We start from the raw sequence: 18730 nt of genomic DNA on the forward strand, positions 1-18730 counted from the left end.
ATTGCCAACATGTTTTTCTGACACATTTATTAACAAATACATGGTTATTGTGGTGTACACAAGAATGCGCCGATGTTTTGCATGATCTCTCTCAAGTGAAGTGTGAATAGTTATTTCAACACACAATGTTCATAGTCTCGGGTGGCTTTCATCATGGCCTGTTTGAGGAAATGATTTAAGAACATCAGATTTTTATTTATTTATTTATTTATTACATTTACTCAGGCTCATGGATGAGTTGGTCCATAAATCACATGCAGGACAAAGACACAAGGAGACATCAAAGCACTGTTATATGTACTACAAGGACTTTTGGTAGAGAATTGAAAAGTACACGTAGTACATGGGATTTTAACGTGGGTTCTGAGCATCATGAACCAGTCATGTTCGGAGGAGAATGCTGAAAAGGCCATGCAGTGAAATAATAACATGAAATAATAATAACGTGAAATAACGGTATATATCTATACAGTACATGTAAAAGGCAGCCTGGTGTTGGCTTAGCGGTTAGGGCGCAGGCTTGGGATCCTAGGATCTTTAGTTTGAATCCCAGTCGATCGTTGACTTAGCCTGTCATCCTTCCGAGGTGGGCAAATTGAGTACCAGCTTGCTGGGATGAATGATCCCGGTGTGTACCCCAATTTGGAATAGGTACACCGTATCCCTGCGCATCGTAAGAGGCAACTAAGGGTTGGCGTCAGGAAGGGCATCCGGCCAGAAAGAAACATTGCCTCAAACAGGGAACCATGATTGTCATGGGGCCCGCAAGGCTAACCCCCGCTCTAGCGGGGAAAAATGGCCTCAAAACGATCATTCATTCATTCATATACATATAAAAGGCAAATCTCTCTCTCTGTCTCTCTCTTTCTCTCTGTCTGTGGCTTTGTTCCTTATGCACAGCCACATCTTAAGTTAAAACTCCGAACTCTGGGTGTAAATACAACTTTGTGTGGGGGATAACATAGGCTATGTGTCCACAGCCTCACAAGTGGGTGTTGAGGAAGGGGGGTGGGGAGGGGCATACATTCTCGATGTAAATGTGTACCATGTAGCGCCACCTGGCGTGATGGCGGAGGGTATTACAATTCCCTTTTTTACCTGAGGTTAAAGTTCTCTTTGCACAGGTAAATTTGTTATCTTTCTCTCTGCCTCCCCCTCCTCCCTTCCCCTTTCCCCCCTGCTTCCTCCCCCTTCCCCGCCCCATTCCCCCTCTTCTCTCCCCCCTTCCCTACCCCTTTCACTCCTTTCCCTCCTTTCCCCCTTTTCCCCCCTCCCACCCCTCTCCCCTCCCCTCTCCTCTCACTCCCCGCCCTTCCCCTCTCCTCTCACTCTATACTGTGTGTATTTATCCACTTGAGGTTTTCTTCAACCTTGAATTAAACAAAAACGTATTTCAGCCTGCAACATGAAACAAAGGTGCCTCCGTTGACCTTTCTCAAGAGTGAAGAAAATAATTCTAAACCACCCTTTACCAATCCGAACATTGTTGTGGGCAACGCTGGACACACCAATCAAAGCCGTGTACCGGAAACTCAAGCACGTGACTTTCAACCGTTGGCACATTGAATCAAACAGCTGAGCAGCACATGCTGTGGGGCGGAGGGTGTTTGTGTTTAAGTTGGGGGGAGGGTAGGGACGACACTTGCTTGAGGTGATCGTTTGTAATGCAAACCAATTAAGCTAAATCTATGTAATACAAACGTACATGATTATAACACAGAACAATTTTTACAGTGTTTGGGGGGGAGGAGTGGTATTTAATTAGTTTTAATTTAATAGTTTTAATTACTATTATTATTATTACATATTGTATATCTGTTCTTCAAGCTAGTACATGTATTTTATAGTTATATTATTTAGTAGTTGTTTGACACAATGTTGCATTGCAAAATAGTAAACTGATTGTGGATGGGCAACAACGAAGCTTGGGCAACAACGAAGCTGCAACGAAAAATGCAGACAGAGTGTTTTACACGTATCTTTTTCTGACATAGGTAATGGCTGCACTTGGGATTCCTTTCTGGCAGTGGTTTCTCGGAAGATTTGGGAAGAAAACTGCGATGTTTGTTGGCATGCTGGTGAGGAAACCATGTAGTTCCATATTTTATGTTTACTGGGAGTCTCCCGCTCCCTTCATTTTATGTTTTATGTGTCTGTTTGTCTTTTTGTGTGTTTAATGTGTTAGCTCTTAGACGAGCCTCGACTTTGTATACAAAAAAAAAAAAAAAAAAGTTACCATTTTGTACACACCAATATCTTCCATGTCACACGTTATTGGAGCATTGCTTGTTGGGATTTATCCTCTCACCTGGTGTTTATGATCCTAAATTTTTAATTATCCTAAAAGTTTAACAATGTAATCTAGGCACAGGAGAGGCATTTTGTTCAATCAATTGTTCAATCAATTTTTCGCTCTTTCACGAGCCTCGATCTTGTATGCAAAAAAAAAAAAAAAAAAAAAAATCAAACTTGTGCCATATCTAGAACGTAACACTTAGCGTGCAGCTAGCTCAAAGCAGACATTTTGTCTGTGGCACTTGTACATAATGACCCACTCTTTTTGGCAGATCCCTTGACATATCTGACATCTACAGTCTAAATGCAGACAGAGTGACAGACAGCATTGCGTCCCCGTATGGACACCGCGCTCCATGATGCACCTTCCCCAGCAGGCACTGCATTTTTATTTTGGTTTAACTTTATCAAAGTTGATACTCCAACACAGCTCAAAACATGCTTGCGGCAAACTGAAATATCCTGCTTTTTAACTTACGACCACTCAAATGCTGGGATAACTCATTATTTTGAAAATCAATATCACTGATGCTTATAAATGATTATGGAAATTGGACAACATTTTCATTTTCTTAGAACTTGTGATCTTGAACTTACAATATTATATCTCTCTCAGTATATCAGTTGGTGAATTGTTGTCGCTGTACCTGCTCCAACTGAGAACAAATGCGCTGCGGTTCAGGGAATTTTAACTTTGTTTGGGATTAACGGCCCGTCGCTGTAGGTCAGGCAGTCTTGGACCTTGCACTTCCACATTGTGTTTGGACCTTGCACTTCCACATTGAAGTAAAATACATGGAGGTTGTGTTAACCCACGGTTTCAGGCCAGTAAAACTCTTTGCATTGGATTGCCCTTCGATGGATAAACTGTGATTCATTCTTTTTTTTTACGTGCACAGTGCGAAGAAGATACATTAAGGATCAGGATCGAGAAGTTTGTTTATTTCGTTGGAAAACTAAGCTAAGCCTTCATGCAAATCGTTGTTCACTGTGGCCATAACTGTGTAATATATTGTCAAGTCCATTTGGTGAAACAGATCAACCTGACCCTCTCCAATTTTGTGTTTATCTCTGAGCTATTATTGATGTAAGATGCATTACGATAGAGAAAAATCGATGCTTTTTTCTCTCCAAATGGTTAGAGCCCTTAAACTACATTGTTTCTAAATACCATAACCAAATTTAATGTACCATCATCATATACAGTGCCTTCAGAAAGTATTCACATCCATTCACTTTTTTTTTGCATTATTTGTGTTACAACCTGAATTTAAAATGGATTAAATTGAGATTTTTTGTCACTGCTCTATACATAATACCCCATAATGACAAATTGGAATTTTTTTTTTTTGAGAACATTTTACAAAATGATAAAATATGAAAAGCTTAAATGTCTAGACTAAATTACTATTCAACCCCTTTGCTATAACACTCCAAATTGAGCTCAGGTGCATCCAATGTCCTTTGATCATCCTTTATCTCTACAACTTGATTGGAGTTCATCTGTGGCCAACTCGATTGATTGAACATGATTTCGAAAGAAACGCCTTTCTATACAAGGTCCCACGGTTGGCAGTGCATGTCATAGCAGAAACTCTACCATGCAGTCCAAGGAACTATCCGTAGAACTCCGAGATAGAATTGTGAGGAAGCATAGATCTGGAGAAGGGTATAAAACAATTTCTATAGTTTTGAAAGTCCCAAGAGCACAGTGAGCTCCATCATTAGAAAATGGAACGACCCAGAATCTTCCTTGGGCTGGCAATTTGACCAAATTGAGCAACCGGACAAGAAGGATTTTGGTCAGGGAGTAGACCAATAACACAATGACCATTGACCCCTCTGACAAAACTACAGAATTCCTTGGCTGAAATGGGAGAACCTGCCGGAAGGACAACAGTCTTTGAAGCACTTCACAAATCTAGGCATTATGGGAGAATGGCCAGACAGAAACCACTTCTGAGAAAAAGGCAAGTGACAGCACACCTGGAGGTTTGATGAGTCTGTGGTCTGATTCTGTGTTCTGATGAAAGGAAAATTGAGCTCTTTGACCTGAATGTAAAGCGTAATGTCTGGCGGAAACTGAGCACAGCTCATCACCCATGAGGATCAGGCATGATCCCTACTGTGAAGCATGGTGGTGGCAGCATCATGCTAGGGGGATGCTTTTCAGCGGTAGAGACTGGGATAATTGTAAGGATAGAGGGAACAATGAATGGTGCCAAATGCAGGCAAATCCTTGAGGAGAACCTGCTTCAAAGTGCAAAATACCTTAAAACATTGAAGTTCCAACAAGACAATGACCCCAAGCATACAGCCAAAGCGACACTGGAATGGCTTCAGAACAAGAACTTGAAAGTCCTTGAGTGGCCCAGCCAAAGCCCAGACTTTAATCCCATTGAGAATCTGTGGAAAGACTTGAAGATTGCTGTTCACCGATGCTCCCCATTCAACATGACAGAGCTTGAGCAAATCTGTGAAGAAGAATGAGAGAAACTCCCCAAACCCAGATGTGCAAAGCTGATACAGATATACCCAAGAAGACTCCAAGCTGTAATCACTGCCAAAGGCTCTTATACGAAGTATTGCCTCAGGGGGTTGAATACTTATGTAAATGAGATAATTCTGTATTTCATTTTTAATATATTTGTTAAAATTTCTTTAAAAAATCCACTTTGACATTATTATGTGTGGATCAGTGACAACAACAACAGGCATTTTAAGGCCATTTTCCCTGCAAGAGGGGGGTTAGCCTTGCGGTCCCCATGACAATCTTCTCCATTTTGCCCTATTTTCTGCATCTCCCCTTGTTAACCCCCTTGCCCGCATTTCTTCTTCGACCATCTTTAGCCAAGTCTTTCTCGGTCTTCCCCGTCCTCTACTTCCTTCTACATTCATTTCCATCACTCTTCTCAACCAGTCACTTTCATCCTTCCTCAACACATGACCAAACCATCTCAAACTGTTTCTCTTCACAGCATCCATCACAGGCTCTATTCCCATCATCTTTCGCAATTCATCATTTCTCTTCCTCTCTCTCAACGATACTCCACACATCCACCGAACCATTTGCATTTCCACCCTTTCCAGCCTTCGTTGCTGCTCTACATTCATTACCCATGTCTCGCTCCCATAAATCATAACACTTCTCACACATGCAGCATACACCTTTCCCTTCAGCTTCAACGACACTCCCCTCCTTGTCAGCACGCCAGTCAGTTCCCGAAACCTCTTCCATGCACATCTCACTCCAGCAACCGTTGCCGAGTCTGATCCACCTTCTCCATTCAGCATGTCTCCTTGGTAACAAAATGTTTTCACACCTTCCAGTACCACGCCGTCTCCAAAATCCAACTCAACATTTCCTCCATCTACAGCTCCCTCTGTGCACACCTTACACTTGAATGTAGCTGTCACACTGGTTAATGACCCTCTCGAACCACCACATTTTTGATGAACCCACTCAGCGCACATTGTACATTGAATGGAGTTCACTCCGACACCCTTCCTGCACACAGCACACGGCCACTTCCCAGTTCTTTCCACCTCACCACATGCTTTACCACTTGCCATCACCTTCGTTTTTCCGATATTCACCTTCAGACCTTTTGCCTCCATACATTCCTTCCACTTGTTCATCTTCTCCTTCAGTCCATCCATACTTTCTGCAATCAACACCAGATCATCTGTATACAACAACTCCCACGGTAAACCCTCCTTTACGTTCCGAGCCAGCACCTCCATCACAGCTACAAATAGTGGTGGACTTAGTACCGACCCCTGATGCACTCCCACCTTCACCTCAAACTCACCACTGTTCTCGTCATTCGTCCATACCGCTGTGCGTGCTCTTTTGTAAATTGCCATCACTACTCTGATCAACCATTCCTCCACTCTTAACTTCCTCAATGACCATGTCACTACTTCACGTGGAACCCTATCGAATGCTTTCTCCAGATCAACAAACCCAAGAAAACTTCTTCCTCTTCTCCATGCACTTCTCCTGCAACTGCCTCACAATAAAAAGTGCGTCTGTCGTTCCTCTTCCTGGCATAAATCCAAACTGCATTTCGTCAATCTTCACTTTCTTCTTTATCCTCCTCTCCAACACCCTTTCCAATACCTTCATTTCATGCTCCAATAACTTTATCGCTCGATACAAGCCACAGTCCAGAGGGTCACCTTTCTCCTTGTATAGAGGGACGAGGGTACTCAGTTCCCAATCCACTGGAATGCGACCTTCTTTCACCACCAGATTGCAGATCTCTGTCATGCTCTTCACACCCCAATTTCCCGCTGCCTTCAACATATCTCCCACAACTCCCGTCGGCCCTCCCGCTTTTCTACTCTTCATTGCTTTTATCGCTTCCTCAACTTCCTTCTCGGTTATCTTCTCTGCCGGTCCTAAAACTGGGTTACTCTCTATGTTGCCATCCCATTCATTCTCTGCATTCAAAAGTATTTCCATATTTCTCTTCCATCTTCCTTTAATTCCATCTGGGTCCACAACGATTTGTCCCACTTCATCCTTCAAGCAACACACCGCCATCACATCACACCTCTTTCGCTATCTGCTTTGCAATCCTGAATACCGCTCTGTGACCCTCTTCGAATCCAAGCGTTCTCCGAACATTTTCCTGCATGCCTCCTGCACCTTTGCTACCTCTTTCTTTGCAGCCTTCTTGGCTGCCTTATAACTTTCATGCTCTGCCTTTTCTGCCCCCATACTCTTATCCTTCTGCCACTCCTTGAACTTCTTCCTCTTCTCGTCAATCTTCTTTCCAACTTCATCATCCCACCACCATGTTTCCGAGTGCCTCGGTGGTTCTTTTGTCCATCCACATACCTCACCAACGGCTCCCAACAGACTATCTTTCATTGACATCCAACCACTTTCAAGCTCAACCACATCATCCTCTACCATACTCAGCCTCTCTTTTAATGCCTGCCTCACTGTCACCTCTTTCAACCTCCACACCTTCATTCTCGGTTGGTACTTCACCTGCCGAGCTCTCCTTGCACCTTTCACCCTTATGTCGCAGACAACCAAGTGGTGCTGTGAAACAGCCTCCTCCCCCGGGATCACCTTTGTGTCCCGGAGGTTCCCCCTATCTCGCCTACGCACCAGCAGGTAGTCGACGGTTGTCGTCGACCCACCTGACGTGTATGTAACAAGCTTATTATCCTCTTTCTGAAACTGAGTATTTCAAGTCGACAAATCAGCTCCATCAGCAAACTCCAAAATCCTTTCACCTTCTCCATTTCTCACACCATATCCGTAACCCCCATGAACTCCCTCAAAACCGTCCATACTCCTTCCCACATTTCCATTTAGGTCTCCTCCTACCACAACAACTTCCTCATCTTTCACGTTTTCCATCAGCTTCTCTATTGCACACCAGAACTTGTCCTTCTCTTCATTGCTCCGACCGACCTGCGGAGCATATCGCGAGATGACGTTCACCAAGATCTTTCCAATCATCATTTTCACCATCATCAACCTTTCACTCACTCTCGTCACACTCACCACGCTGTCTACAAACTCCTCAGAAAACAGAACACCAACACCATTCACGCCTTCTGGGCACCCTTGCCACACAAACTTGTATTTCTGTCCCTGCCTACCCTTCACCATTCTCACACCACTTCCCTTCCATCTCGTCTCCTGTACACAACATATGTCCACTCTTCTTCTGACAAATACTTCCACCACTTCTCCTGATCTCCCTGTCATTGTCCCTACATTCCATGTCCCAAACCTCAGAAACCGATCTCCACTTCGGGCATCAGACGTTTCATCATAAATGGAGTGATTTCCACCCTTGCTTCAATCAGGTTCCACACCTTGAGTTTTGACGATAGGGAGTGGGGTCCCCCTCGGGCTGTACCCTGTCCATATGTAGTTGTAATTGTCATGGTTCTCTTTTTGAGGCAATGTTTTTATGGCTGGATGCCCTTCCTGACGCCAACCCTTTTAGTTGCCTCTGACGACACGCAGGGATACGGTGTACCTATTCTAACCAGGGTACGCACCGGGATCAGTGACAAAACTTGTCCTTCTTCATGTCCCCCAAGGTTCAGTTCTTGGCCCCCTCCTCTTCATCCTTTACCTGTCCCCGCTCGGTCACTTAATCCGCCGTCATGGTCTCCAATTCCACTGCTTCGCCGATGACATCCAGCTTTTCATCTCCACCAAGTCCGTCTCCACCGACACCCACTCTATCCTGACAAACTGCATCACTGAAATAAAATCCTGGCTTCAAATCAACTTCCTCAAGCTTAACTGTGATAAATCTGAAATAATCATCATTGGCCCAAAAACGCTCACAAAATCCACCCATAACTTTGCCCTCAACATCGACGGTATCCCAGTATCCACCTCCCCTCACATCCGGAATCTTGGCGTCATCTTTGACCAAACCCTTTCCTTCGACAAATACACTAAACAGATCACAAAGTCAGCCTTCTTTCACCTGAAAAACATTGCCCGTCTCCGCTCATCCCTCTCCTCCACGGCTGCAGAAACCCTCATCCACGCCTTCATCACCTCCCGTCTGGACTACTGCAATAGCCTCCTCTATGGTTCACCCTCAAAAATCACCAATAAACTCCAATACATTCAGAACTCCGCTGCCCGTCTACTCACTCATTCCCGGACCCGTGACCACATCACCCCCGTCCTTTACAAGCTTCACTGGCTCCCCATCCCCCAGAGAATCCAGTACAAAATCCTCCTCTTGACATACAAAGCCCTCCATAACCTGGCCCCATCCTACCTGGCTGACCTCCTCTCCAGACACACTCCCACCCGCAACCTCCGCTCTGCTGGTACCAACCTCCTGACCCCCTCCATCCGGACCAAATTCAGATCCTGGGGGGACAGGGCCTTCTCCATCGCTGCTCCCACCCTCTGGAACTCACTACCTCACACCATCAGAGACTCCTCCTCACTCACCACATTCAAAACATCACTAAAGACCCACCTGTTCAACGCTGCATTCAACATTCAACCCACAGCATTTAACCCCTGACTATCTCTTCTCCTTCTCCCTCCTTTTGCTTTAAATATTTCCCTATTGATTCTTGTCTTGTCTTTTTGATTCTTGTCTTATATATATGCCGTATATCGCTGCTGTTTGTTTTCTTGATTCTTGTCTTTTTGCAATTGTTGTTTTCATGTATTGTTATGCATTATGTTTTCCACTCTGTCAAAGCGCCTTTGGACTTCTGGAAAAGCGCTATACAAAATAAATGAATTATTATTATTATTATTAATTATTATTATTATTATTAAAACATCTCAATTTAATTCATTTTAAATTCAGGCTGTAACGCAACAAAATGTGAAAAAGTCATGGTGTGTGATTACTTTCTGAAGGCCCTGTACATCATAACTTCCAAATCAAATAGACCGATGATACAAATATTTACATTTCGATGAAATACTGTCAAAGCATGCCTAATGGCAGATCTATGAAATCTTTTGTCTGCAAACATAACAGCAAAAGGAAAATTACAATATATTTATCGTTTGTTGGCAGATTGTCGTCTCCACAAACAAAGCATAAAGAAAAGAAAACTCTGACATGTTGCTGTGAAACTCAACGACTTCTCCAATACCATATTTTGTACAAGGGACCATCTGTTTATTATTTACACACCAGGGTGAGGCTGTATTGGTGGAGGAAAAAAAAGAAGAGAAAATGAAGAAAAGAAAATATGAAAGGAGGCGAATTGAATGTTGGGAGTGTTGGGAGGAATGCAGAGAGAAGGGGGAATATATTGACGGCAAAAGGTAGAGAAATATTTTTGAACATTGAGGGAGAGGTTGTGGTCAAAACTTCCACCATATTTGCATATGTAATAAATAGATGACCTCCCAATACAAGTTTTGATGACCACTGGAGTATTCCTCCAGGATACACTTTCAAGAAATAAAGCATTATCTATCTAGAATGGCACTCGGTAGAGCACATTCCTCCGCCAGTCTGAACAGTTTGTATTGTATCCCACCGATTGGCCGGATCTGGATTCGGACCTGAAACAAAATCTAATCAGCTTGTTCTTGTCACCTAACCAACTCGTCCACCAAGTTTAGTCATAACTCGTCCATAACGTTTTAAAATATAATGCTATATATCGCTTTTCGCCCGATCTATCAATTGTGTAGAATCACTTATAAATTAAATAATTCTCGTATCTGAATCCACACTCAGATCTTCACCAAAATTGAACCAATTCTTCCTTGTCACACACCCAACCTGTCCACTAAGTTTCGTCCAAATTCGTCCACAACTTTTTGAGATATCCTGCTATATATAGTTTTTGGCCCTATCTCCCAATGGTGAAGAATCACTTAAGATTCTCGTAGCCGGTTTCGAATCCGGATATTCACCAAAATCTAATCATTTCGTCTGTGTCACAAACACTACATGTCTGCCAAATTTTGTCCAAATCCGTCCGCAACTTTTTGAGACATCTTGTTCACAGACAAACAAACAAAGACAGACCGTGGTGAAAACATAACCTCCATCCACTTTTGGTGGTGGAGGTAAAAATGATGAAATAATATTGCCCAATTAAGATTAATATTGTTTTATCGTTTATTTATCGTTTTACAAAGTATCGTTTATTTTTATTATTGTTTATTATTTATTTTATTTTATTTATTTTTATCGTTTTACAAAATTGAAATGTGCTACCATTGCCGTTAACAGTTTAAGCATTCCAATCCAAAACTATATGTAAACATCATTACCGGTACATCCTTTTATTTTTATTTTTTAAACTATTCATTCTCCGGAATAGGACAGTGTACGGCTTTATTCAAAATGCACTAATGCACAACTTTATTTCTCCTCCACCTCCCTCTACCTTTCATGTGCATGTACCGCTTGTATCGGCCTCCTTCGTCACCAGTGGGCCATTCCATTTCTGGTATTGATTATCATCATTCCATCCAACCTCACAATGCTCTACTTCATCGCAATGTCTTCTGGATTCAGTGTGTCAGCTGCATTTTTGCTACCCTGGTGAGCAGAAAACATGAGCCAAATTCTGCCATGCCAAAACGACAACAACCATCTCCAATTTTTGTTTCTGACCGTGGTTTGTCGTGGCAGGTCGATGCTGCCAGATGTTGTGGATGACTTCATCCTGAAATATCCTGAATACATGGGTCATGAAGCCATATTTTATTCCTTCTACGTTTTCTTCCTCAAGTTTGCTTCCGGGATTTCTCTGGGCATCTCAACGCTGAGCCTTGAGTGAGTATCTTGTGTCTTCTTGATAAAACTTTGTATACATAACTGTGCACCCTCGATCTTACCAACATGCAACACCCTTCACTGACATTTCTGTGAATTGTATGTTGTTTCTCGATGGGTTTTGCCCACAAGGATGGAAGCAGAGGTTGTCTAGGCCGAGTTTGATTGGTATTGTCGCATTGGCACTTTGCAGGTACGTTGCATCACAAGGTGCATCGCCCCTTGGATGTACTTGAGCTCAGAACCTGTCTGCTTGCATTCGTTGGTTTATGTTAAAGATCGTACATTGTTTGTTACACGGAGTAGGTAAATCGTCAGCGTACACTGAATTTTTTTTTTGTAAATTCCTACCAAAGTCGCCTTCAGTCAAAATCAGGCCTGGCTAGCCGATCCGTGAGAGACCTAAACCAGGAGTACATGATGTATGAGCTGTGGCCAACCCCACAAGAAGCTGAGATTATTTTGAGCCGATACCATAGAAGTCGTAGTAGTCGTAGTCGGCATCGTCATCGTCATGTCTTTAAGATTTCCAGCCAATGAGATTGTCCTTGCCTTCCACCCAGACACAAAACTTTCCGCGAAACGTCTGTGATGAAATTTCCTTTCAAAGATGCTCAACAGCCAACTCTTTCTGAGGCCTTTATCCAAACGCTTGAGCGTTAGTACTGCAGCTGCATTGATTGGTACAGCGACTCTATTTGTGGAAACTGCTTCCACAGTTTGGCCTCGTGCATTATGGAATTCATTTGATGATTTGCGTCAATTGATTTGATTTGTCATTCCTGTTCTGACTATCTGGCTGGTCAACTTACACGTCGATGTTTGAGGTCACTCATGGAGCAATAGAATTCTTTACTTTGGTAGATGATTAACAATATTATCATTTCTAAATGGTAAACTGACACCATGACTTCAATATAAACTTCCTGTTCTGGGTAGCTCCATGTGTGTTGCTGGTTCCACAGCTCTTCTCTCGAGCTCAAAAAAGTAGTTTCCTCGACCAGATACGCTGTGTTTTACTGTTTTATTTTCATTCCTGTGTTGCTCTTTATGCTTTTGTCCAATTTTCTGTACCAAATCATACCTTGTTGTGTTGAATTGTCAAATTTGGCCTACTTGTGTAGGGTTGGGCTAGCCGGCTTGTTGCTTTTACTCCGTTTTTGACCGCATGTGCTTTGTTTGCACTCCTTTTATCCCGGATATAGTTACTTCTGATTGCTCAACTTGATCCTTTTCCTATTTTCACTCCAAAAAAAAATAAAAAATACAAACAACAAAACTCTTCTTCACACGAGAAAAAAAACAAACTCGATCTGCCATGCACAGTTACTCCTTCATTCCCTGTCCCTTCTCCTTCTCAATAACCCCAAACTGAATATTCACTGATTTAAACAGCTCTTCCTTTAAAAGATCTTAATAACATTAAAAAACGCTTCAAAAAATGTATTTTAAAATGTCTTGCTTGTCCACTCCACTCCACCAGGAACAACAGATTCATTCTTCTTCTTCTTCTTCTTCTTCTTCTTCTTCATCAAAGTGTTTTCTTTGTCTTTTTCACAATGCTTATTTCCCAAAACCTTTTCACAACTAAACGTTCCCTGAAAATGTCCACTGCTCTTCTTCTGCTCCAATCGGCTCATCTGATCATGTGCTTGTCAAAGTGGACATCTCTCTGACCTTTCTCAGAGAGCCTCCTCAGCGTCGACAAGTCTGGCATTTCACTCAGGCCAACTGGCACGGTCTTCAAGCAGCCATCAATCATCTGGACTGGTCTCCCATCTCTACCGCCTCTGACATCAACTCATCCTGGGAATTCTTCCAAAGTAAATTGCTCTCTCTCATGCACAGATTTATCCCATCTCGTCTTCAGTTGTCATACCCTTCCTCCCGTCCATGGTACACGGAATCTTGTGGTGAGGCTGTTGCCCAGAAACAACTTGCTTTCGTCTCCTGGAAAGCAAATCCAACGGAAGGAAATCATTTCCTTTCACAAAGCCCGAAACAAGTGTGTGTCCACCCTCAAGAGAGCCAGGAAACTATATCTCTCCGTTCTCAAGACCGAACTCTCTTATCTGTCTTCCTCTTCCAAATCCTGGTGGCGTCTGGTCAAATCTGTTTCTGGTGTTTGTTCCCCCTCCATCACCTCCCTCACCTCAAACGGCTACACGGCTGACTCCGCACGTGAAAAAGCTGAATGCCTCAACTCTGTGTTTGCCTCTAAATCTTGTGTCCCAAACCCATCCCTCTCTGTACCCACCGTACCCAGGCGTACCCAGCTGCTCCTGGACTCTGTGTCCTTTCCTCCTGACAAGGTGGAAAAGTTTCTGTCAACCCTCGACTCTGATTCTGCAACTGGTCCTGATGGCATCAGCCCACGGGTCCTAAAATCATGTTCTTCCGCTCTTTCACTCCCTCTCTCTGTTCTCTTCACCCTCTCTTTTGCTCAAGGTCATCTGCCTTATGCTTGGAAATCAGCCAACATCACCGCTTTGCACAAAAAGGTGCAAAAACAGATCCTCGCAACTACAGACCAATCAGCCTTCTCCCTATTATCAGCAAAGTCATGGAATCCATAATTGCTTCAGATATGAAATCTTTCCTCTTCAATGGCTTGATCTCTGACCATCAATTTGGTTTCAGACCTGGTCACTCTACTCTGGACATGCTGCTTCTGCTTTCTCAACAATGGATGGAGGTCCTCAATGCCAAACAGGAAATTAGAGCTGTTTCCCTTGACATATCACGTGCCTTCGATACGGTCTGGCACCCCGCTCTGCTCACCAAACTCTCCTCCTTTGGTATCCATGGAAATCTCCACGCATGGCTGGCGGACTTCCTCTCAAGTCGTAGTCAACGTGTGGCCCTGAATGGGTTTCTCTCATCTCCTCTTCCCGTTCAGGCTGGAGTTCCCCAAGGCAGTGTCCTGGGCCCTGTGCTTTTTCTGGTCTTCATCAATGATCTCTCTGACTCTCTTGAAAATCCTCTCTATCTCTTTGCCGACGACTCTACTCTCTGTCGCTCCATTCCTCATCCCTCACATTGGCAGTCTGCAGCCTCCTCACTCTCTGCAGACCTGGACAAAATCACAGACTGGGCAAACAAGTGGAACATGTCTTTCAATCCTGACAAATCTCACACTCTTACGATGTCTCTCCGAAAAGACCGACTGGACAACCCTCCCATCCACTTTCTGAATAATCCTCTCGAAGAAGTTCTGTCACTCAAGCTTTTGGGTCTCACTATCTGCCATGATCTTTCCTGGGAAAACCACATTTCAAATCTGGCCTCCAAAGCAAGTCGCCAACTGGGCATCCTCCGTCGTGCGAAGTCCTTCCTTGGCACACCTGAGCTCCTCACCACATACAAGGCTTTCATCCGCAGCTCAATGGAATACTGCTCTTCCCTCTGGGCTGGTGCTCCTGCCTCACACCTAGCTCGTCTTCACGCTGTTGAAACCAAAGGGTTCAGAATCATTGGAATCTCCCGCGATGAAGCTTTGGAATCTCCCGCCAAGGGCCTTTCACTCACTCACCGCAGGCAGGTTGGTGGTCTTTCCGTCTTCTACCGACTCCTCTCTGGCCTTGCCCCCCCCAGCTCTCTCTGGGCTCTGTCCCCCAAATATTCCTACAGGTCGCACAAGATCTGCCTGCAACCCTCTTATGGTTAAACTGCCAAAATCCAGACTCTCTGCTCACCTTCACTCCTTCATTCCTCTTTTCTCCCGCCTCTGGAACAAACTCCCTCACTCTCTTCAATCCCACTCCACCCTCCAGGTCTTTAAAACAGCTGTTCATCACCATCTCTTATCTTCCCCCATCCAAAACCTTGATCTTTTCTACCCTCGCTAATTTCACCCCAAATCCTACACTTTTTTGAAATACTAACTTCTGTCCTGGAAGTCCTTGGTCTCCTTGTGTTTTATACCTCTCCCCCCCCCCCCCCTTCCCACGCCTCCTCCCCCCAGGCCCTCTCCCTCCCACGCTTCTCCCTGCTCTCAGGTGTTGTGTTTGTGTGCTTCCCCTCCTCTCCCCATCTTGTCTTCCGCTCCCTCTTTTTCTATGTTTTGTTTGTCTTGTTGATTTGTTTGTGGAAAAAATGTTAGCTCTTTCACGAGCCTCGATTCAGTATACAAAAAAAAAGAAAAAAAGTTCATCCACCTTCCTCTCATACCTGTAGCCCAATTTTCCACCATGCCTTCAACAGAAAACAATACCACCCAAATCATGAAGTCTATCACCGTATATCCAGTTTGCTTATCCTGAGAAGACCATTTTGCAGAGTTTGTGTGCACACGACAATCGATTCCCTTTCATGTCCATTCATAGTGTCAAACCCCTACATGTCAGTACTTTTCCTCCCTCCCACATTTGTTTTCCTCTCGTCACACCGCCTGTCAACTTCCTCCTCGTCCTGCCCAATCTCGCCTCTCCCACTCCCAATCGCCCCCCCCCTCACTCAACCTGCATCCTCCCAGCCCTCTCCTCCCCCCCCACCCCTCACACTCCCACTCCCGCAGTGCAACCTCCCAGCTTCTTCCTAATCCTGCAGCCTTTCAACTTCAACCCAGGCCAGGCCCGCATCCTCACAGGTCCCGCATCCTCACAGGTCCCACCCCTGCCATGCAACCTCCCAGCTTCGCCCCAGCCATGCAGCCTATGCTCCCACCTTATGTTTGTCTGCGTGTTGTGCCGTCCTCTAAACAATGATGACTCCATCTACATCTACATCTCTCTCTCTCTCTCTCTCTCCCCCCCTCTCTCCCTCTCCCTCTCTCTGTCCCATCTACCACCTCTCTCCCCCTTTCTCCCCCTCTCTCCCCCTCTCTCCCCCTCTCTCCCCCTCTCTCCCCCTCTCTCCCCCTCTCTCTCCCTCTCTCCCCCTCTCTCTCCCTCTCTCTGTCTCTCTCTGTCTCTCTCTCTCTCTCTGTCTCTCTGTCTCTCTCTCTCTCTCTGTCTCTCTCTCTCTGTCTCTGTCTCTGTCTCCTGACCTGAACCAACTTTAACCACTTATCCCAACTCTCTCTTCCTCATATGTGGTGATTTCAATTGTCACCATGCGAATTGGCTGGGTGTGGGTACCTCTCTCGCTCACCGGCCTTGGGCACTTGAGAAAAGAATTTGTGTGAGACCATGGGACTGACTCAATCTGTGAACTTTCCGACCAAGATTTCTGTCAATGGCAAATCCTTCCTCTGGATTTGGTTAGACCAACTTCCCTGCCAATGTCCCATGCTCTTCCTCTGCTTCAATTGGTTCATTATGATCATGTGCATCTTAAGGTCAACGTCCTCTCAGAGAACAGCCTCAGCACCAGATGATTTTGGTATTTCACTTGGGTAGATTGGCAGGGAATGCAAGGAGCCATCTTTCTTCAGGACTAGTCTCCTATATGCACTGCCCCTGAAATTAACTTAACCTGGGAATTCTTTCACAGAATCCTGCTCTCCCTTGTGCACAGATTCATCCCATCTCATGTGCATTCATCATACCCATCCTCCCACCCATGGTACACTGAATCCTGTGGTAAGGCAATTGCCTTGAAACAACTTGCATTTCCTCCTGGAAGGCAAATCCGACTGAAGATGACCACAGATCATTCCACAAAGCCCTCAACAAATGTGCCCATTCTCAGGAGAGCCAGAAAAGAACTTCATGGTCCAACCTCAATATTCAACTTTCAGACTTTGCTCCCTCCTCTAAAACCTGGTGGTGCCTTGTTAAGTCTGTATCTGGAGTATGTTCTGTCTCCATCCCTTCCCTCTCTTCAAATGGCACTACAGCCGACTCACCTCATGAGAAAGCCAAATGCCTCAATTCTGTGTTTGCTTCCAAATATTGTCCCCAACCCATCTCTCTCTGTACCCACCCTACCCAGTCGAACCCAACTGCTCCTGGATTCTGTGTCTTTTGCACCTGAGGAGTAACATTTTCTTGCATCCCTCGCCCCTGATTGTGCAACTGGTCCGGACGGCATCAGCTCACGTGTCCTAAATATCTGTTCTGCTACTCTTGCACTTCCTCTCTTTGATCGTTTCACCCTAACATTTGCCCTAGGTCGTATTCCATCTGCTTGGAAATCAGCCAACATCACTGCATTACAGAAAAAGGTGCAAATACCGATCCACTGCAGACCGATTAGCTTACTTGCAATCATAAAGCAAGGTCGTGGAATCCATCATCGCAGTAGACACAAAATCCTTTTTCTCCAATGACCTCATCTCGTATCATCAGTTTGGTTTCAGACCTGGTCACTCTGCCTTGGGCATTCTGCTTCTACTCTCCCAACAATGTATGGATTCCCTCAATGGCCATCTCTCTGGACATATATTGTGCTTTCAATACAGTCTGGCATTCCTCCTTGCTGTCCAAACTCTGCCGGCAAGGCCTTGGATTGCTGATTTCCTCTACGCTCATAGCCAACATATGGTTCTCAACAGAATCCTTTCATCTCCTCCCGTCAAGGCTGGAGTGCACTCAAGGCAGCATTCTTGGCCCAGTCCTATTCCTAATCTTCATCAACATTCTCTCTGGCTCTGGAAAATCCTCTGTCACTTTGCTTATGTCTCCACTCTCTGCCATGGACTCTTCCCTCTCCTCAGACCTTCATAAAATCTCTGTCTCTCTCTCTCTCTCTTTCTGTAAACCCTCCCACATACCTTTTTAACGACGCTCTCAAAGAAGTTCAGTCCCTCAACTTCTCTGGTTTCTTTATTAGCCATGATATTTCTTGGCCAAACCACATTTCAAAGGTGACCTCCAAAGCCTGTCGCCAACTGAGTATCCTCCGTCATGCAAAGTCCTTCCTTGGCACACCTGAACCCCCATCCACCTACAAGACCTTTATCCACAGCTTGATACAGTACTGCTGCCTCTGCCTCGCATCTTTTTCAGCTTGACACCATAGAAACCAATGCCTTCAAGACTATTTGAATCTCCTGCGACGAAGTTGAGTCGATGGACCCATCACTTTGCCATCACAGACAGGTTGGTGATCTCTCTGTCTTCTTCCGCCTCCTTTCTGGTCTTGCACCCTCTGCCCTCTCTGTGTTCTCTCCCCCTCAGTTATCCGCAGAGGGCAGTCCACCAGCAACCCCTTCTAGTGAAAGTCCAAATATCTTGTAGTGAAAGTGCTCACCACCACTCATCTCTTCCTCTTTTTCCACCTGTGGA

At 44.7% G+C, this 18730-nt stretch overlaps 1 protein-coding gene across 1 annotated transcript in view; it reads left to right on the forward strand.

Annotated features, from left to right (window-relative positions):
- Positions 1 to 18730, forward strand: part of MFSD2A (MFSD2 lysolipid transporter A, lysophospholipid) — a 188188-nt gene that overhangs the window by 155514 nt on the left and 13944 nt on the right. Inside the window, exons 11-13 of the mRNA XM_078783177.1 lie at positions 1995 to 2078; positions 11215 to 11327; positions 11418 to 11561. Of these exons, the coding sequence (XP_078639303.1) occupies positions 1995 to 2078; positions 11215 to 11327; positions 11418 to 11561 (341 nt within the window). The remainder of the gene's footprint in view (positions 1 to 1994; positions 2079 to 11214; positions 11328 to 11417; positions 11562 to 18730) is intronic.

The sequence above is a fragment of the Myxine glutinosa genome, chromosome 8 (genome assembly GCF_964187855.1).
Source record: "Myxine glutinosa chromosome 8, kmMyxGlut1.1, whole genome shotgun sequence".
Lineage (NCBI taxonomy): Eukaryota > Metazoa > Chordata > Myxini > Myxiniformes > Myxinidae > Myxine > Myxine glutinosa.